The 21,197-nt window shown below is 45.7% G+C and overlaps 1 protein-coding gene and 1 long non-coding RNA gene across 7 annotated transcripts in view; one reads left to right on the top strand and one right to left on the bottom strand.

Annotated features, from left to right (window-relative positions):
• The window catches only part of LOC123990551 (rho-associated protein kinase 2-like), a 70,839-nt gene that overhangs the window by 47,263 nt on the left and 2,379 nt on the right, over positions 1 to 21,197 (top strand). For 4 of the 6 annotated variants that reach the window (XM_046291149.1, XM_046291148.1, XM_046291150.1 and 1 more), the window contains 19 exons: positions 821 to 912; positions 1,049 to 1,295; positions 2,284 to 2,390; positions 2,767 to 2,926; positions 3,678 to 3,838; positions 7,150 to 7,334; positions 7,555 to 7,624; positions 9,126 to 9,229; positions 10,323 to 10,509; positions 11,857 to 11,950; positions 12,124 to 12,218; positions 13,202 to 13,393; positions 15,582 to 15,753; positions 16,115 to 16,348; positions 16,981 to 17,048; positions 17,343 to 17,431; positions 17,695 to 17,773; positions 17,920 to 18,190; positions 18,337 to 18,649. In XM_046291149.1, coding sequence (XP_046147105.1) covers positions 821 to 912; positions 1,049 to 1,295; positions 2,284 to 2,390; positions 2,767 to 2,926; positions 3,678 to 3,838; positions 7,150 to 7,334; positions 7,555 to 7,624; positions 9,126 to 9,229; positions 10,323 to 10,509; positions 11,857 to 11,950; positions 12,124 to 12,218; positions 13,202 to 13,393; positions 15,582 to 15,753; positions 16,115 to 16,348; positions 16,981 to 17,048; positions 17,343 to 17,431; positions 17,695 to 17,773; positions 17,920 to 18,190; positions 18,337 to 18,649 — 2,920 coding nt within the window. Of the gene's footprint in view, positions 1 to 820; positions 913 to 1,048; positions 1,296 to 2,283; positions 2,391 to 2,766; positions 2,927 to 3,677; positions 3,839 to 7,149; positions 7,335 to 7,554; positions 7,625 to 9,125; positions 9,230 to 10,322; positions 10,510 to 11,856; positions 11,951 to 12,123; positions 12,219 to 13,201; positions 13,394 to 15,581; positions 15,754 to 16,114; positions 16,349 to 16,980; positions 17,049 to 17,342; positions 17,432 to 17,694; positions 17,774 to 17,919; positions 18,191 to 18,336; positions 18,650 to 19,175; positions 19,269 to 21,197 lie in introns of all 6 variants that reach the window. The other 2 variants (XR_006830670.1, XM_046291151.1) reach the window with 2 other exon arrangements.
• LOC123990553 lies at positions 12,930 to 19,450 on the bottom strand. The gene is made up of 3 exons (XR_006830671.1): positions 19,125 to 19,450; positions 14,479 to 14,579; positions 12,930 to 13,321 (listed from the first exon to the last, which is right to left on the bottom strand). It is a non-coding gene; the product is annotated as an uncharacterized LOC123990553 (long non-coding RNA).

The raw sequence follows: 21,197 nt of genomic DNA on the forward strand, positions 1-21,197 counted from the left end.
AGCTGTGTTGTGCTAGTGCAAAAAAATAGGTCTGCACCCTCTGAGGTCCCAAGGACAGAGTTTGGGAAACCTGGGTTAAGAGGTACCAAGCCCTTTCAATGGATGCTACATCTATGTATGGAACATTATCTAATTATCTCAACATTATGTCAATGAAACAGTTGCTGAATCCCACATCGATCCCCGGCCCCTAATCCCCGGCCCCTAATCCCCGGCCCCTAATGCCCGGCCCCTACTGCCCGGCCCCTACTGCCCGGCCCCTACTGCCCGGCCCCTACTGCCCGGCCCCTATTGCCCGGCCCCTATTGCCCAGCCCCTATTGCCCAGCCCCTATTGCCCAGCCCCTATTGCCCAGCCCCTATTGCCCAGCCCTATTGCCCAGCCCCTATTGCCCAGCCCCTATTGCCCAGCCCCTACTGCCCAGCCCCTACTGCCCAGCCCCTACTGCCCAGACCCTACTGCCCAGACCCTACTGCCCAGACCCTATTGCCCAGCCACTCCTTTACATCTGAGAGGATTGGCTAGGTGGAAGCAACACTGTGACATCATTCTCCACCCAGCCAAACAGAAGGCAATGTGAATCGATTTACCATAATGCTTAGATCGGTGTAAGGGCTAGGGGGGTTGATTTGGAATTCAGCAATTAAGTTAGGATTTTGTCCCTACATACACTCCAGTTACCTTTACTGGAAGAGTAGCGGCTGCCTCGGGGTTCCATAATAAATCCTCCTGGCCATCTATTATGTCACCTGTACACGCTCACACTCTCCTAAACACAGATACACTGATTGATCTGTCCACCTGATTGACCCTTGTCTAGTGAACAGCCTGCGGGACCAGCTGGACGAGCTGAAGAGGAGGAACCAGACCTCTCAGATGTCCAGTGACAAGAACATCCACCTGCAGAGACAGGTGAGGCAGAACATTCCCTCTCTCTACCTACCTTCTCTGTCGCGCTCTTGCTCACTCCACACCAATTCTGCACTCCTGAATTGACTAATAAAGATAAAACCCCAACCACCCCACCACCACATCTCTTCCTTCTCAGCTGGATGAGGCGACAGCCGTGCTGGCAGGGGAGCAGGAGACGACTGGGCGTCTGCGGAGGAGCCAGGTGGAGGCCCAGAAGCAGGCCCAGGCCCTGGAGCTCAGCCTCAGGGAGCTGGTGGACAAGTGCACCCAGCTGGAGAACGCCAAGATGGGCCTGGAGCAGCAGCTGATGGGCCTTCAGGCCGACCTGGAGGCTGAGAGGAGGGACCGCTGTCTGGGGACAGAGATTATAGTTGACCTGCAGGGTGAGTTTGCACATTTGTAACCTTTCCATTGGTTCCATATTCACATGAGTGCCAGAGGGGCAGGGTTTGCACTTTAGGAACCATTTCATTAGTTATATTGTGCCAGGCAAGCTCAACCAAGCACAGCTAGGACCCAGGGCTGCCTGAGAGTACGTCACTCTTACAGAGACCCTGTGTTTTGGAAACTTTGGGACATTGGTCATTGCGTCCATTCAGTTCAGACGGGACAGTTTGGAACAGGCAAGTCATGTTGTTTTCTGTGATGTCTCATAGTTTTCCCTCTTTCAAAGTCTCCATTTGGGTGGAGTCAGGAGCAACAAGGAAAATAAACATTGACAGATGTTATTTTTACACATTAAAGAAGGGAATGAGTGAATACCTGTAGATGATGTAATATCTCCTAGTACTCTGTGTGAAGCCTTGACTGAACCTGTGTGTGTTCTCCTTAGCTTGATGCCCTCATAGATATCTCTACCTCTACACTAATGTCTCTACCTCTACACTAATGTCTCTACCTCTATACTAATGTCTCTACCTCTATACTAATGTCTCTACCTCTATACTAATGTCTCTACCTCTATACTAATGTCTCTACCTCTATACTAATGTCTCTACCTCTATACTAATGTCTCTACCTCTATACTAATGTCTCTATACTAATGTCTCTACCTCTATACTAATGCCTCTACCTCTATACTAATGCCTCTACCTCTATACTAATGCCTCTACCTCTATACTAATGTGTCTACACTAATGTCTCTACCTCTATACTAATGTGTCTCTACCTCTATACTAATGTGTCTACACTAATGTCTCTACCTCTATACTAATGTGTCTCTACCTCTATACTAATGTGTCTCTACCTCTGTACTAATGTGTCTCTACCTCTGTACTAATGCCTCTACCTCTGTACTAATGTGTCTCTACTTCTTTTTCCCTTTCTGTTTTCCACACACTCTCATTCTCCATCTTATTTTCTCTCTGTCAGGACATATCCAGGGTCTGGAAGAGGAGGTGAAGCAGGTGAAGGGTTCTCTCTCTGGAACACAGACTGAGAAGAGGCAGCTTCAGCAGAGACTCACTGACATGGAGAAGGTAAGAGGCCTGGGTGGTGTTCATTAGACACCAAATGGAAGAAAATTGACTTGTTTTTTTTAAATGTGCCATGATGAACACAACCCTCCACCCCACTGGTAAGACTTAATGTAGATGGCACTCGGGCTCCATGGGAATTTCCCAAGCCCAAATCAACCTCTAGCCCCTCCCCCTTTCTTGTGGAAATCTGAGAGGATTGGATAGGTGTGAGCAACGTGATAAAAATGTCCCTGTGTCAGAGAGGGAGAAATACCTTCTATTTCTTTAATCATCTCAAGTCCTCTCAGGTCTCTCTTTGTTCTGTGGATGTACACTGATTACAGCCACAAATAAACAAACGCACAGCTGACCTTTGACCTCTGGTTGGGCCCATTAGGAGAAGAGCAACCAGGAGATTGACCTGACATTCAAGCTCAAGTCGTTGCAACAGAGTTTTGACATAGAGGAGGCCGAGCACAAGGCCACCAAGACACGCCTTGCTGACAAGAACCAGGTCTATAAGTCCATTGAGGAGGCCAAGTCTGAGGCCCTGAAAGGTGAGAGGGAGGAAGACAAAGGAGAGGTGATTGGGGGAAATGGGATACCTAGTCAGTTGTACAACAGAATACCTTCAACTGAAATGTGTCTTCAGCATTTAACCCAACCCCTCTGAATCAGAGAGGTGCGAGGGGCTTCCTTAATCGACATCCGTGTCTTTCGGCGCCCGGGGAACAGTGGGTTAACTGCCTTGCTCAGGGGCAGAACGACAGATTTTTACCTTGTCAGCTCGGGGATTCGATCCAGCAACCTGGGGTGGATAGAAATGGAGCATATTAGAGAAAAATGTATGTGGGGAAAAAAGAGGTCAAGAAACTACTGAGTCAATAATGACCGTTTGGATAAAGGTGTTGGCTAATGGACCACATTATACAATTGTCTATTATTGTAATAGTTATGGTAGCATTGTCTCCTTGTGTTTGTCAGGGATGGTCTATTATTGTAATAGTTATGGTAGCATTGTCTCCTTGTGTTTGTCAGGGATGGTCTATTATTGTAATAGTTATGGTAGCATTGTCTCCTTGTGTTTGTCAGGGATGGTCTATTATTGTAATAGTTATGGTAGCATTGTCTCCTTGTGTTTGTCAGGGATGATCTATTATTGTAATAGTTATGGTAGCATTGTCTCCTTGTGTTTGTCAGGGATGGTCTATTATTGTAATAGTTATGGTAGCATTGTCTCCTTGTGTTTGTCAGGGATGGTCTATTATTGTAATAGTTATGGTAGCATTGTCTCCTTGTGTTTGTCAGGGATGGAGCGGACGCTGCAGGAGGAGCGGAGCTCCAAGCTGCAGTTGGAGTCCAGACTGCTGCAGCTGGAGAAGGAACACTCCATGCTGGACTGTGACTACAAGCAGGCCCAGCACAAAGTGGATGAGCTGAACACGCACAAGGACAAACTCGCCGAGGAGGTGTGTGTTTCTGTGTGTGTGTCTGTACATGCCCTGTGTGTTTCTGTGTGTGTGTCTGTACATGCCCTGTGTGTGTGTGTACATACCTTGTGTTTGTGTGTGTACATACCTTGTGTTTGTGTGTGTACATACCTTGTGTGTGTGTGTGTGTACATGCCGTGTTTGTGTGTGTCTGTACATGCCGTGTGTGTGTGTGTCTGTACATGCCGTGTGTGTGTGTGTCTGTACATGCCGTGTGTGTGTGTGTCTGTACATGCCGTGTGTGTGTGTGTCTGTACATGCCCTGTGTGTGTGTGTCTGTACATGCCCTGTGTGTGTGTCTGTACATGCCCTGTGTGTGTGTGTCTGTACATGCCCTGTGTGTGTGTGTCTGTACATGCCCTGTGTGTGTGTGTCTGTACATGCCCTGTGTGTGTGTGTCTGTACATGCCCTGTGTGTGTGTGTCTGTACATGCCCTGTGTGTGTGTGTCTGTACATGCCCTGTGTGTGTGTGTGTCTGTACATGTCCTGTGTGTGTGTGTGTCTGTACATGCCGTGTGTGTGTGTGTGTCTGTACATGCCCTGTGTGTGTGTGTGTGTGTGTGTGTCTGTACATGCCCTGTGTGTGTCTGTACATGCCGTGTGTGTGTGTGTGTGTGTCTGTACGTGCCCTGTGTGTGTCTGTACGTGCCATGTGTGTGTGTGTGTCTGTACATGCCCTGTGTGTGTGTGTCTGTACATGCCCTGTGTGTGTGTGTGTCTGTACATGTCCTGTGTGTGTGTGTGTCTGTACATGCCGTGTGTGTGTGTGTGTCTGTACATGCCCTGTGTGTGTGTGTGTGTGTGTCTGTACATGCCCTGTGTGTGTCTGTACGTGCCATGTGTGTGTCTGTACGTGCCCTGTGTGTGTCTGTACATGCCGTGTGTGTGTGTGTGTCTGTACGTGCCCTGTGTGTGTCTGTACGTGCCCTGTGTGTGTCTGTACGTGCCATGTGTGTGTGTGTGTCTGTACATGCCCTGTGTGTGTGTCTGTGGACATACCTTGTGTTTGTGTGTGTGTGTAAGGAGTTGAATGTGTGTGAGAGTGTGTAAAGAGTTGTGTATCGTGAAGACTTCTCTCTGTTTCATCAGCTGCAAGCATAAAGGGAAAACCAGCAGTGTTTTAATAGGGTTTTGGACCACAATGAGCCAGAACATCTTCAATGCACCTTGTCTAGAACTCTATTGGAGGAATGCTCCATTCTTCCACAAGAAATTCCACCATTTGGTGTTTTGTTGTTGGTGGCGGAAAACGCTGTCTGTCGCCACTCCAGGTTCCCCCATAAGTTTTTTTTTCTCCCACCTTTATTTAACCAGGTAGGCTAGTTGAGAACACCTTTATATAACCAGGTAGGCTAGTTGAGAACACCTTTATATAACCAGGTAGGCTAGTTGAGAACACCTTTATATAACCAGGTAGGCTAGTTGAGAACACCTTTATTTAACCAGGTAGGCTAGTTGAGAACACCTTTATTTAACCAGGTAGGCTAGTTGAGAACACCTTTATATAACCAGGTAGGCTAGTTGAGAACACCTTTATATAACCAGGTAGGCTAGTTGAGAACACCTTTATTTAACCAGGTAGGCTAGTTGAGAACACCTTTATTTAACCAGGTAGGCTAGTTGAGAACACCTTTATATAACCAGGTAGGCTAGTTGAGAACACCTTTATTTAACCAGGTAGGCTAGTTGAGAACACCTTTATTTAACCAGGTAGGCTAGTTGAGAACACCTTTATATAACCAGGTAGGCTAGTTGAGAACACCTTTATTTAACCAGGTAGGCTAGTTGAGAACACCTTTATTTAACCAGGTAGGCTAGTTGAGAACACCTTTATTTAACCAGGTAGGCTAGTTGAGAACACCTTTATTTAACCAGGTAGGCTAGTTGAGAACACCTTTATATAACCAGGTAGGCTAGTTGAGAACACCTTTATATAACCAGGTAGGCTAGTTGAGAACACCTTTATATAACCAGGTAGGCTAGTTGAGAACACCTTTATATAACCAGGTAGGCTAGTTGAGAACACCTTTATTTAACCAGGTAGGCTAGTCGAGAACACCTTTATTTAACCAGGTAGGCTAGTTGAGAACACCTTTATTTAACCAGGTAGGCTAGTTGAGAACACCTTTATTTAACCAGGTAGGTTAGTTGAGAACACCTTTATTTAACCAGGTAGGCTAGTTGAGAACACCTTTATTTAACCAGGTAGGCTAGTTGAGAACACCTTTATTTAACCAGGTAGGCTAGTTGAGAACACCTTTTGTTTAACCAGGTAGGCTAGTTGAGAACACCTTTATTTAACCAGGTAGGCTAGTTGAGAACACCTTTATTTAACCAGGTAGGCTAGTTGAGAACACCTTTATATAACCAGGTAGGCTAGTTGAGAACACCTTTATTTAACCAGGTAGGCTAGTCGAGAACACCTTTATTTAACCAGGTAGGCTAGTCGAGAACACCTTTATTTAACCAGGTAGGCTAGTTGAGAACACCTTTATTTAACCATGTAGGCTAGTTGAGAACACCTTTATTTAACCAGGTAGGCTAGTTGAGAACACCTTTATTTAACCAGGTAGGCTAGTTGAGAACAAGTTCTCAATTACAATTGCGATCTGGCCAAGATAAAGCAAAGCAGTTCGACACATACAATGACACAGAGTTACACATGGAGTAAAACAACATGCAGTCAATAATACAATAGAAACAAGTTTATATACGATGTGAGCAAATGAGGTGAGATAAGGGAGGTAAAGGCAAAAAAAGGCCATGGTGGCAAAGTTAATACAATATAGCAAGTAAAACACTGGAATGGTAGATTTGCAGTGGAAGAATGTGCAAAGTAGAAATACAAATAATGGGGTGCAAAGGAGCAAAATAAATACAGTAGGGAAAGAGGTAGTTGCTTGGGCTAAATTATAGGTGGGCTATGTGTTCTATTGGGTTGAGATCATGGCATATGGTTTACATCGTTTTCATGCTCATCAAAGCATTCTGTGACTATTCGTGCCCTATGGATGGGGGCATTGTCATCCTATGGGGACATAGCCATAGCAACCAAAATAATGGCCTGCCCGGCATTTTTATACATGACTCTAAGCATGATGGGATGTTAATTGCTTAATGAACTCAGGAACCTCACCTGTGTGGAAGCACCGGCTTTCAGTATACTTTGTATTCCTCATTTACTTATTTTGGCAGTTAGCTGTAAGTCTTGGTGCTGTCTTTACCCTGACTAACCTCACCATCTTGCTCTCTTTCTCTCTCACCTCCCCCTCCCTCCTTCTACCTCTAGGTGAAGAACCTGAGCCTGGGCATGGAGCAGGAGGAGCAGAAGCGCAGGCTGAGCCAGAACGACCTGAAGGCCCAGACCCAGCAGGTGACCGCCCTGCGCTCCTCAGAGAAGCAGCTGAAGCAGGAGCTCAACCACCTGCTAGACATGAAGCAGAGCCTGGAGAAACAGAACCATGAGCTACGCAGGTAGAGGGGGATACACACACACACACACACACACACACACACACGGGCAGCTGGCTTGGACATAAGTGTGTGAGAGAAAAGGATGTGATGACCAATGGATGTTAGATATCATGTCTGTCTTTCCCATGCCCTAAGTTGTGGGAGTTGTGTATGTCAGTTGTTTCAGATTGACATGTGATTTGACATGGTAGTGATTGACAGTGATTTTGCCCAATCACAGGGAGAGACAGGAGGCTGAAGGACAGCTGAAGGAGTTTAAGGACCAGCTGGAGGCAGAGCAGTATTTCACGGTACTGTTGATTTCCAATGTTTGGAAAGACTGGGTTGCAAAATTCGGGCAATTTTCCCAAAATTCCCAGATTTTCCAGAAATCCTGGTTGGTATACTCCTGGGTATTTTGGGAAAGTTAATTTTGCACCCCTAAGAAAGACTCTCTTTTCTGTCTATTCATTCTGCTTACCAGTGTCGTGTTTTGTCCCAAATGGCACGCTATCCCCTATGTAGTGCACTACTTTTTTTTTTTTCCTTTTTTTTTTCACCTTTATTTAACCAGGTAGGCTAGTTGAGAACAAGTTCTCATTTGCAACTGCGACCTGGCCAAGATAAAGTGTAGCAATTCGACACATACAACAACACAGAGTTACACATGGAATAAACAAAACATACAGTAGAACAAAAGAAAACAAAAAGTCTATATACAGTGAGTGCAAATGAGGTAAGTTAAGGAAATAAATAGGCCATGGTGGCGAAGTAATTACAATATAGCAATTAAACACTGGAATGGTAGATCGGCAGAAGGTGAATGTGCAGGTAGAGCTACTGGGGTGCAAACGAGCAAAATAAATAAATACCAGTATGGGGATGAGGTAGGTAGATAGATGGGCTGTTTACAGATGGGCTATGTACAGCTGCAGTGATCTGTAAGCTGCTCTGACAGCTGGTGCTTAAAGCTAGTGAGGGAGATGTGAGTCTCCAGCTTCAGAGATTTTTGCAATTCGTTCCAGTCATTGGCAGCAGAGGACTGGAAGGAAAGACGACCAAAGGAGGAATTTGCTTTGGGGGTGACCAGTGAGATATACCTGCTGGAGCGCGTGCTACGAGTGGGTGCTGCTATGGTGATCAGTGAGCTGAGATAAGGCGGGGCTTTACCTAGCAGAGACTTGAAGATAACCTGTAGCCAGTGGGTTTGGCGACGAGTATGAAGCGAGGGCCAACCAACGAGAGCGTACAGGTCGCAATGGTGGGTAGTGTAGTGTATGGGGCTTTGGTGACAAAACGGATGGCACTGTGATAGACTGCATCCAGCTTGTTGAGTAGAGTGTTGGAGGCTATTTTATCGATGACATCACCGAAGTCGAGGATCGGTAGGATGGTCAGTTTTACGAGGGTATGTTTGGCAGCATGAGTGAAGGATGCTTTGTTGCGATATAGGAAGCCGATTCTAGATTTAATTTTGGATTGGAGATGCTTAATGTGAGTCTGGAAGGAGAGTTTACAGTCTAACCAGACACCCAGGTATTTGTAGTTGTCCACGTATTCTAAGTCAGAGCCGTTCAAAGTAGTGATGCTGGACGGGCGGGCAGGTGCGGGCAGTGATCGATTGAATAGCATGCATTTAGTTTTACTTGCGTTTAAGAACAGTTGGAGGCCACGGAAGGAGAGTTGTAATGGCATTGAAGCTCAGATCCCTCCCTATGGACCCTGGTCAAAAAGTAGTGCACTACATATGGAATATGGTGCCATTTTGGACATCCCATAGTTGTTGTGTGTTGACCGTTTCCTCTGTACCAGACCCTGTACAAGACCCAGAACCGGGAGCTGAAGGAGGAGTGTGATGAGAGGAACAAGCTGTATAAAGACATTCAGCAGAGACTGGAGGAGTACCAGGAAGAAAGGTACTGGAACATTAGGATCCAACCAGAAACTGATCCTTGACACAATGGTTGCAACATTCTGGTAACTTTTCCTCAAATTCCCATGTTTTCCAGAAATCTTACAGTAATCTTACAACCAGGATTTCTGGAAACTTTGGGGAAAGTTAACGGAATGTTGTAACCCTACCTGACACTATTTGTTCACAATACTGAGCCAAGCCAAACTGAGCCGAGCTGTACTGCACTGGCCTGGTTACGTATCTACTGTAGGTGCTGGACTGGACCATTTTGAAAGGAAAATATCATCTTGACCCTCTGAGCACCTCTAACAAACTGTTGAAGATTAGAGTCATGAGCACACACTTAGTTTCTCTAGGACTGTAGTCTGTCCCTGAAAGATGATCTGTAGCCTAATGTCAACATTCGTTCCACCCTTATCACTCAGTCAATTGCGAGATGATAGCCTGACAATACTGCAGGTAATATGATCAGCGTGTTACCTAACCTCCAGTCTACAGGTGATGTGCCATCAATCACCATATCACCAACACAATAAGCTTTGAGCATTTGACAAAATGACGCAAGATTTTAGTTATGAGTTAACCGAGATTAACACGCACTGTAAAGTCACACAGACAGACTTTTAACATGTAGACTCCTGTAGCAGCAAGGACTGTGGGTTAGTGTTTCATAGAAATGGCTATGGAGCTCATTGATTGGCCTGAACATAACGTTTACTGACTTTGAGAGATGAATGTAGGCCTTGGTCGTGTGAATGCTCTGACAAACATGACGCTAATGTCATCTGTTCCTCTTTCCCATATTGTAGTCTAAAAAATCCCACAAACACAGATTTTTCCTGGTATTATGGGATTTCCTTTCCGGGCTTCCAGTGACTGCTTTGACATACAGTACTGGTCTAGATTAGGTTTCATTAACTTTATTTTCCCATACAGTAGTGTGATCATTTCCCCACATTCCTAATTTCCAGGGGTCTCTGGCGGCCATAACAGTACTGGGCACAGATTTGGTCTCATTAACATTTCCCAGGTTATAGTGTCCAATTCCCCAATGTTCCCACATTCCCTGATATTCCGGATCGTCTTTCCCTCAGGGATTCCCTGGCGGCCCAGCTGGAGGTGAGCCTGACCAAGGCGGACTCGGAGCAGCTGGCGCGCTCCATCGCCGAAGAGCAGTACTCTGACCTAGAGAAGGAGAAGATCATGAAGGAACTGGAGGTGAAGGATATGATGGCCAGACACAGGCAGGAGCTAGGAGACAAGGAGGCTACCATCGGCTCGGTGAGAGGGGGAGATGGAGAGAGGGAAGGAGTGGGAGAGAGGGAGGGAGGGAGAGGAGAAATGATGGCAGGAGCTAGTAGACAACAGGGAGGGAGGGGATAGAGAGAGACAGGGGGAGGAAGAGAGATTGACAGAGAGGGAGTGAGGAAGAGAGACTGACACAGAGAGGGGGGAGACTGACAGAGGGAGGAAGAGAGATACCGAGAGTGAAACTGAGACCTGAAATCAATCAGTTAAGAATATTGTCAAAGAAGCTAGGTTTCTGAAGCTAGGTTTCACTGGCTAGGTTTCTGAAGCTAGGTTTCACTAGCTAGGTTTCTGAAGCTAGTTTTCTGAAGCTAACTTTCACTAGCTAGGTTTCTGAAGCTAACTTTGCTTAGCTAGGTTTCACTAGCTAGGTTTCACTAGCTCTAGGTTTCACTAGCTCTAGGTTTCACTAGCTAGGTTTCACTAGCTCTAGGTTTCACTAGCTCTAGGTTTCTGAAGCTAGGTTTCACTAGCTAGGTTTCACTAGCTAGGGGTTTCTGAAACTAGGCTTCCATCCAAAAGCCAACTGTTTTTCATGCAAATATTCTAAAATCGCATAAAAATGTTCATTTTCCTTTCAGAGATGTTTCCATCAAATTGACTTGTTATCGATAAAAGGCTGTGCTTGATGATGTAGTGCACATAAAAATAATGTACCAAATAGAATTTAAATCTGTTTCCATCGCCTTTTCAATTCTACTGATGGTTTTGTCATAAAAGATTTTGCGTTATATAGCGAATGTGCCCGCTCTGGTCTTGGCACATGCAGCTCACAAATACAGTGCTGGTATAGCCTACATGATGAGACTATTATAAACAGAACAGCAAGATTATTTTCATTTGTCAAACAGCAGCCAAGCATCGATCATCATGTCATCAGAATCAGACCCTCTATATTTATTGGAAAGGAGCATCAAGCTTATCTCCTTGCACTTTCACCACCCTGTGAAGTTCATCATAACTTGCTTCATCTGTAGCCTAATAAACTGCAAGGTTTCCTGACGAGTCATAGTGGGAGGACCAGACACCACGTCATCGCGTTAGTTCACTTTGATATGTTGTTACATCAAAATTTGAACATAAAGGCTTTTCCACCGCCAATTCTCGCATTACTAATTTTACAGACACAAAAAGATCCCAATTTGTCTTGCGTATTTTGATTTTGCTGACATTTGGAAAGTTTACTGGAAAATGTGCTTTTTCCATCAGGCTTGTTGTGACATTTTTTTTTTTAATGTACTGTACTCGCATGAAAAGACCACACACACACTGTACTTGGAGTGTCTGTAACACCGATCTGTCCTCTGCTGTCTCCTACAGCTGGAGGAGTCCAACCGCACCCTGACAGTGGACGTGGCCAACCTGGCCAATGAGAAGGAGGAGCTCAATAACCAACTGAAGGAGATGCAGCAACGTGAGTCACCCCTCTCATTGTCTAGACCCCTTGTGCTCTGAGCCCCGGTTCACAGTGGCCAGAATGTAACAGAGATGTTATGAGAATGTTTAGTATTGGTTTGGTGATGCTGTTTGTTGTCCAAAACATTCCAGGGGTGTTGTGAGAATGTTTGGTATTGGTTTGGTCCACAGAGCTGCAGAAGGCGAGAGAGGAGGAGAGACAGATGAACTGTGTGAAGATGTCCTTTGAGAAGCAGCTGCAGACGGAGAGAACGCTCAAGATTCAGGTGACAGACTGGGCGGATGAGACTGGGCGGATGAGACTGGGCGGATGAGACTGGGCGGATGAGACTGGGCGGATGAGACTGGACAGATGTGTGTCACGTGTGAACTAGCTGGCTAGTGAGCGCTAGCAGCCATCTTGCGGTGACATCACCTACCCTGAGACCTGTAGTAGCGTCACCCTAACCCTACTAAGACGATGTCTGTGTCTGAAGTCTATCTTGTCTACTACTTACTAAAACGACATCTTTACATTTTAGTCATTTAGCAGACAATCTTATCCAGAGTGCGTTACAGTAGTAAGTTAAATACTGTGTACTAATAGTACTACATACTATTTAGAATGTACTGTTTAGTGAAACAGATGAGGTACACATCAAATATCAACTTACTAGGCTCATCCATACTGAAAATGCACAATTACATTGGCGGGAATCAATAGTTAATTTGGGTACAGCTCGTCATATCTGATTATCAGCTGTTCTTCCTCAATAGTGTGCAGTGAATTCTACTAGATGGAAATGAGTATATGACATCCTGGCATTTGAAGCATCGTCTTTCCCAAAATGTCACTTTCTATAAAATTGTATATTTTCACATACCCCAAATGCTTACTATTTAGACAGCAAGTATAGGTATTTGAACACTGCCTATGTTATTGGTAGGGTAATGGTTAGCATAAAACGCTAGCACCTGGAATACAAATTATGGTTTTGTTCATGTCCTGGGTTCAGCAGGACAGCGACAGAACTCCAATGTTACATAGTATGCATCTATTTGTTGATTTAATATATAGGGTCAGATGCCTAGTCCCGGACTAAAAGGCATACTCAATAGAGAATCTCCATTACATGTGTGTTTTGTTCCAGGACTAGGCTGAGAAACCAGAGAAACCAGCCCATAACGTGTTTTTCATTGAGAATATATATTGCAGTGTGCTGTCCATTACCATAATATATTGTGGACTGTATATGTACATACCCACCAGGCGATCAACAAGCTGGCCGAGATCATGAACCGCAGGGAGACGTTGCGGACGGGTCACAACCGCGACGACACGCTGGACGTGCGCAGGAAGGAGAAGGAGAACAGGAAGCTGCAGCTGGAGCTGAGGTCAGAGAAGGAGAAACTCAACTCTACCATCATCAAGTACCAGAAAGAGATCAACGACATGCAGGCGGTCAGTCTAAAACACAACCTTATACTAACCATCACACAACCACTTTAACAGGCAGTCAGTCAGTAGAACCAAACCACAGCCTTATACTAACCATCACACAACCACTTTAACAGGCAGTCAGTCAGTAGAACCAAACCACATCCTTATACTAACCATCACACAACTACTTTAACAGGCAGTCAGTCAGTAGAACCAAACCACATCCTTATACTAACCATCACACAACCACTTTAACAGGCAGTCAGTCAGTAGAACCAAACCACATCCTTATACTAACCATCACACAACTACTTTAACAGGCAGTCAGTCAGTAGAACCAAACCACATCCTTATACTAACCATCACACAACCACTTTAACAGGCAGTCAGTCAGTACAACCAAACCACAGCCTTATACTAGCCATCACACAACCACAACTGTATACTAACCAAAGCACAACCTTATACTAACCATAACCCAACCACTAACAGGCAGTCAGTCCGTACAACCAAAACACAACCACAACCTTATACCAACCATCACACATCCTCTTTAACAGGCAGTCAGTCAGTCCAACCTAGTGCTGAGCGATTTAACCAACGTTTCGTAATTTGACCAATGTTTTTTTATTTGTTTTGTGAGTCCAACGCAGCATTTGTCGAAAGAGAATTCAAGTCAAGAACTTTATGGGGGACGCTGAGCTGAAGGCAATTGTAGTTTTCAGTAAGCCAAATATTCAATCTACGTGGCAATTAACATAATCTGCCTATTTTTTCCGTCTCGGACAAGAGACAAATGTCCAAAATAAATCTGATGGGTGAACTTTGAACTTAAGCTTGTCGCCTGCCTTCCCGCCTTTGGTACAACGACTCCCATTGTTAAGGTGGAAACATGAGCATCTAGTCATTATATACTGATCAATTCAATTCAAGGGCTTTATTGGCATGGGAAACGTGTTAACATTGCCAAAGCAAGTGAGGTAGATAATATATAAAGTGAATATATAAAGTGAAATAAACAATAAAAATTAACAGTAAACAACAATGTACAAATGGTTAAAGGACACAATATAAAATAAATAAGCATAAATATGGGTTGTATTTACATTAGTGTTTGTTCTTCACTGGTTGCCCTTTTCTCGTGGCAACAGGTCACAAATCTTGCTGCTGTGATGGCACAGATCTCTGGACGGATACACTTTTACGCCTGCAACATTAGGTTAGATGCACACAAATGAGGGAGGAATGTACACAACACAACAACCAGAAGGACAGAGACCGTTTGTGAAAGTATGTCTTATCTACTTTGGAAAAACTAGTCAAATGATTTTGTCAGACAGCTCTGCAGCATGCTTAGGCAGGCAACCTAAAGGATGACTGAAGGCAGTACATTATGGGGAACACAGAGAGAACTGGCTGGCTGACTGCTACTGTCTGAGCAGCGATGAGATGATGACTGAGGAATGACTGAAGGCAGTACATTATGGGGAACACAGAGAGAACTGGCTGGCTGACTGCTACTGTCTGAGCAGCGATGAGATGATGACTGAGGAATGACTGAAGGCAGTACATTATGGGGAACACAGAGAGAACTGGCTGGCTGACTGCTACTGTCTGAGCAGCGATGAGATGATGACTGAGGAATGAAAAAGAATCAAGTTGTTAATATAGTAATATACACAACTGAACTGTTTTATTATTTCATAGTCATTTCCTATTTTTCTACTGATGTCTACACAATGTGGACCTGATAGAGACAATGGAATATCTTTAATGTTTTGGAAATTGAATGTTCACTATTTGTGGCTTTGGGATTTCCATTACAAAGCTCTAAAATCATTGTCATGTCCTTTATTTTAAATGCATTTAATGTTAAAAAATAAATATTGAAATCGAAAACCGTGATACTTTTTTAATAACGGAAACTACCTCAAGAAGCACTTATCGCTCAGCACTAGTCCGACCAAAACACAATCACAATGTTAAACTCAGCATCACACAACCACTTGCTGCTGTGAAAATTTCACTGTGAGAGCATCTCACATGTTTTTGTTGTTGTTATTATTACTAGGTTGTGCTGTGGGGAATGAGGCCAGTTGGCTGTAATGACCACCCACAATTACATCGATATGAAGACACCAGTAAATCCAACCTAACTGACATTCTTTCTGCTAAATTCAAAAGTGTGTGTGTGTATTTCCACCTCCAGGTGATCTCAGACGAGAGCCAGGTGCACATTGAGCTGCAGATGGCCTTGGACAGTAAGGACAGTGACATCGAGCAGCTGCGCTGTCAGCTGACCTCTCTGAGCATCACCTCCATGGACTCCACTAGTTTCAGCAGTGGTAACGACCTGGACATGGACGACAGCAGTTACCCAGGTAACAACACTTTCAAGACCCCTCACTTTAGCACCCGAGTCAAAAGAGCAGAGCACCCGAGTCAAAACGCAGAGCACCCGAGTCAAAACGCAGAGCACGTAGTAATTTAACACTAATTGTTAGTCAATCCTCCTCCATCTCTGTGCTGTCTCTTTCCACAGTATTTCTTCTCCTCTATCCTCCCCTATCTCTCTGTCTCAGCACAATGTCCCTCACACGTTTATTTCCCCCATCACTATGGCCTTTCCCACCCCTTGTTTCACTATAAAACCCTGCTTTAAGATACACCTGTTATTCCTTATTCCCGCCTGTTTTCCCTTCATCCTTTTTCTCTATCTCTCTCTCTGTTGTGGCTGCGTAGTGCACATCACTCACTCCCAGACCTCTGAGTCCATGTCCTTCCACTACCAGCGCACGCAGAAATCTGTCAGCGTTGCCACCCGGCCCTCCTTCACAGTATCTCACCCTCTCTTTGAGGATGAGGAGGAGGAGGAGGAGGAGTATGAAGGAAATGATGGGTGGTTAGAACATGGCCGCCAACCTTTGGCCCTCACCTATGAGCAGCCGCCCCCAGAGCCTGACCGCAGTGGTGCAGGTGAACCCGCATGCTGGTTCAAAGTTCAAACACAATGCAGCTAGTTGCCAAAAATACGCACCTTCTCTCTCCCGCCTCGGCTGTCTGTCTAACACTACTGACAGTGGCTTTACAGTGCTACTAATACTGCCTGGTGTTTTGCAGCTGTGTGCGGAAAGTCGCAGCCTAACATTTTGTGGCCCCTGTTAACCTTGAGTTGACTCAAACTATAGTATAAGGACTGTCCAGACATTGTTTGTCTTTTGGAATGGATCCAGTGTAGGGTTCCTGAGCTGTATCTGAAATGGCCCCCTATTCCTTATATAATGCACTTCTTTGACCCATAATGAGTGCACGACATATGGGGTGTCAAAGCCCTGCTTTGTTTCAAGCACACTTAGTAGATGATACCAAAATACAATTGCAAGGAAGTCATGTAAAAAATGTTTATAGAGATAAATTAATTGGCTAAAGGGCATAATATGATGCACGCAATGTGTTTGTTTTGACAACAGGGGTTTAACTTGTTGAGACAAAGTGTGCCGTGTGGACTGGCTCCTAACCTCCGCTACTTCTCTGCAGTATGGAATATACTGGAATAGTGTATTGCTCTTATTTGCTAATGTAATTCACTTTTCCCTTATGCAAAACAGATACTAGGCTGGAGGGCTGGCTGTCACTTCCTGCCAAGAATACCAAGAGGTTTGGATGGGATAGAAAGGTATGCTGCTCCCTCTGGCTCCGCCTATCCTTCTGCTAATACAGTCCTGGGTACTAATAGTATTTGAAATGCTTTATCTGCGATCGATTGAGCTATCCTGGCTCAATGGAAACAAGTGGAATAGTCCCAAAAGTGTAAACAATGTCCATTTAACACTCCGGGCAGTCTCAATCAAACACTAAAGTATTCAAAGGAAAACAAACACTATTTGAACCCATGTCTACAGACGTTGATATCTCCCCAGCATTTGAGATGATAAAGTGTGACTGTTCTCTCTCTCTCTCTCTCTGACAGTATGTGGTAGTGAGCAGTAAGAAGATTCTGTTCTACAACAGTGAGATGGACCGAGAGCAGTCCAACCCCTTCATGATCCTAGACATCAAGTGAGTGAAGACATCCACATTCTTATGTGGCTCTGTCTGCTCCCAAATGGCACCCTATTCCCTATATATTGAACTACTTTCAACTAGGGCCCATAGTGCACTGGTTTTAACTAGAGACCTATGTAGCTAATAGGGTGCTATTTGAGACGAAGCCTCTGTTTTCGTCCCATGAATTCCTATGGCCTCTGCTGATAGAGACCAACTGCTTGTTTTGTGATGCCTATCATAACCTTATTCTTAACCTTGATCTTTCCTCCTTGCAGTAAGCTGTTCCACATCCGACCGGTCACTCAGACGGACGTGTACCGCGCTGACGTCAAAGAAATCCCCCGGATATTCCAGGTAACATAACTCAGACACAAAGTTGAGCCAAGCTGTCCTGGACTAGTTTTACATTCCTCTGTTTTGAGCAGTAGAAAAACTGTTAATGGTGAATTTCACTTCTCTCATCCCTCTCTTTTCTGTCATCCCTTTCTTCCCCCTCACAGATTCTGTACGCCAACGAGGGCGAGAGCAAGCGGGAGCAAGAGTTTGCGGCGGAGCCTCTAACGCTGACAGGCGAGCGCTCGTCCTTCGTCAGGCACAAGGGTCACGAGTTCATCCCCACATTCTACCACCTGCCGTCGAGCTGCGAGGCATGCACGCGACCCCTGTGGAACGTGTTCAAGCCGCCGCCCGCGCTGGAGTGCCGCCGCTGCCACACCAAGTGCCACAAGGATCACCTAGACCGGAAGGAGGAGGTCATCGCCCCCTGCAGGGGTTAGTAGAGGGCAAAGGTCACATCTTGTTGGGCCGTGGTGCAAATACTCCACTAGTATTGTTAACCAATGTACAGCACAGTTCATAATGGTTTTTCTACCTGTTTTAGAGTGTATTGACTAACCTTAACCCTCGTCTCTCCTCAGTAAACTATGACATGTCCACGGCCAAAGACCTGCTCCTATTGGCCGGCTCTCAGACAGAGCAGAAGAGATGGGTCAGCCAGCTAATCAAACGCATCCCCCGGAAACACCCCACCCCTAGCCCCGCCCCCACTGCAGCCTCTGCTGCCCATGCCCCCGAGCCACCCTCTCACTCCTCCCCAGAAACCTCCCCACAAGCCTCCCCCCGCAACACCCCACAACGCTCCCCCCCCCGCAACTCCCCTAGCCTTTCCTACCGCGGAGCCATCAAGGTCCAGCCCAGCCGCCAGAAGACTCAGCTCGAAGGGAAGCCCAGGTGAGACTATGGGTGGGGTTTGACTAGGAACTGGAAATCTTTCAAATGTTGTGTAGTGTAGGAGTGTACTTGTCAGACTATTCATTCTAGGAACGTTCCACAGTAATCACATAATGGTTTATGTTACTTGTCTTTTAGACCAGAGTCATCTTGCTTAGCTTAATTGCCAGTTTATGAGCTAATAAGTAACTTATCTTATAAACAAATCTGCAATCATGGCATAATGTTCTTGCTGTTGCTTGAGTCTTTTATGGACAATACTTATTCCAAACTGTCACAACTCTCACAACTCTATGTGCCGGTTTCCCAGACAAAGATTATGCCTAGTCCTGGACTTACACACACTTTCAACACTATACCTTCACAAATAACCAAAGCCAAGTCGGTATCATCAGTGTGAGGTCCATCATTCACCTTAGCAATGAATACGAAGGGTGTAGAAAGCCTCAGAATGCTGGAAAACGCATTTACTCACATGCTCAGCTAGCTCCTAACTCACTCTCTTCCACTGGCCACTTCCCTTTAGTGCTGGCCCCATGCTCAGAATCATCCTCCACTGACACTTGACTCCTCACCTTTGAACCCCCCATCATACTAGTGCTAATCACTCTGCTAGACTGTAAGTAGCAGACCCCAGTCAGTATTGTGTGTGACTGTCAGTCTGCTGCACTGCCTGCCATGTCATCTCCACTAACCACTCCCTCTCTCAGCTGCTCATCCATGTCATCTCTACTAACCACTCCCTCTCTCAGCTGCTCATCCATGTCATCTCCACTAACCACTCCCTCTCTCAGCTGCTCATCCATGTCATCTCTACTAACCACTCCCTCTCTCAGCCACTCATCCATGTCATCTCCACTAACCACTCCCTCTCTCAGCTGCTCATCCATGTCATCTCTACTAACCACTCCCTCTCTCAGCTGCTCATCCATGTCATCTCCACTAACCACTCCCTCTCTCAGCCACTCATCCATGTCATCTCCACTAACCACTCCCTCTCTCAGCTGCTCATCCATGTCATCTCCACTAACCACTCCCTCTCTCAGCTGCTCATCCATGTCTCCATCCACTCCCTCTCTCAGCTATCCATGTCATCTCCACTAACCACTCCCTCTCTCAGCTGCTCATCCATGTCATCTCTACTAACCACTCCCTCACTAACCACTCCCTCTCTCAGCTGCTCATCCATGTCATCTCTACTAACCACTCCCTCTCAGCTGCTCATCCATGCTGCTCATCCATGTCATCTCTACTAACCACTCCCTCTCTCAGCTGTCATCTCTACTCCACTCCCTCTCTCAGCTGCTCATCCATGTCATCTCTACTAACCACTCCCTCTCTCAGCTGCTCATCCATGTCATCTCTACCACTAACCATGTCATCTCTACTAACCACTCCCTCTCTCAGCTGCTCATCCATGTCATCTCTACTAACCACTCCCTCTCTCAGCTGCTCATCCATGTCATCTCTACTAACCACTCCCTCTCTCAGCTGCTCATCCATGTCATCTCTACTAACCACTCAGCTCTCATCCATGTCATCTCTACTAACCACTCCCTCTCTCAGCCACTCATCCATGTCATCTCTACTAACCACTCCCTCTCAGCCGCTCATCCATGTCATCCATGTCATCTCTACTAACCACTCCCTCTCTCAGCCACTCATCCATGTCATCTCTACTAACCACTCCCTCTCTCAGCCACTCATCCATGTCATCTCTACTAACCACTCCCTCTCTCAGCCACTCATCCATGTCATCTCTACTAACCACTCCCTCTCTCATCCACTCATCCATGTCATCTCTACTAACCACTCCCTCTCTCAGCTGCTCCACTCATCCATGTCATCCATAACCACTCCCTCTCTCAGCTGCTCATCCATGTCATCTCTACTAACCACTTCCTCTCTCAGCCACTCATCCATGTCATCTCTACTAACCACTCCCTCTCTCAGCATCTCTACTAACATCCATGTCATCTCTACTAACCACTCCTCTCTCAGCCATCCATGTCATCTCTACAACCACTGTCATCTCTACTAACCACTCCCTCTCTCAGCTCTCATCCATGTCATCTCTACTAACCACTCCCTCTCAGCCACTCATCCATGTCATCTCTACTAACCACTCCCTCTCTCAGCCACTCATCCATGTCATCTCTACTAACCACTCCCTCTCTCAGCTGCTCATCCATGTCATCTCTACTAACCACTCCCTCTCTCAGCCACTCATCCATGTCATCTCTACTAACCACTCCCTCTCTCAGCCACTCATCCATGTCATCTCTACTAACCATCCCTCTCTCAGCTCTCATCCATGTCATCTCTACTAACCACTCCCTCTCTCAGCCACTCATCCATGTCATCTCTACTAACCACTCCCTCTCTCATCTCTACTAACCACTCCCTCTCTCAGCCACCATCCATGTCATCTCTACTAACCACTCCCTCTCTCATCCACTCATCCATGTCATCTCTACTAACCACTCCCTCTCTCAGCCACTCATCCATGTCATCTCTACTAACCACTCCCTCTCTCAGCCACTCATCC

Source organism: Oncorhynchus gorbuscha, linkage group LG12 (genome assembly GCF_021184085.1).
Source record: "Oncorhynchus gorbuscha isolate QuinsamMale2020 ecotype Even-year linkage group LG12, OgorEven_v1.0, whole genome shotgun sequence".
NCBI classification, from domain to species: Eukaryota; Metazoa; Chordata; class Actinopteri; order Salmoniformes; family Salmonidae; genus Oncorhynchus; species Oncorhynchus gorbuscha.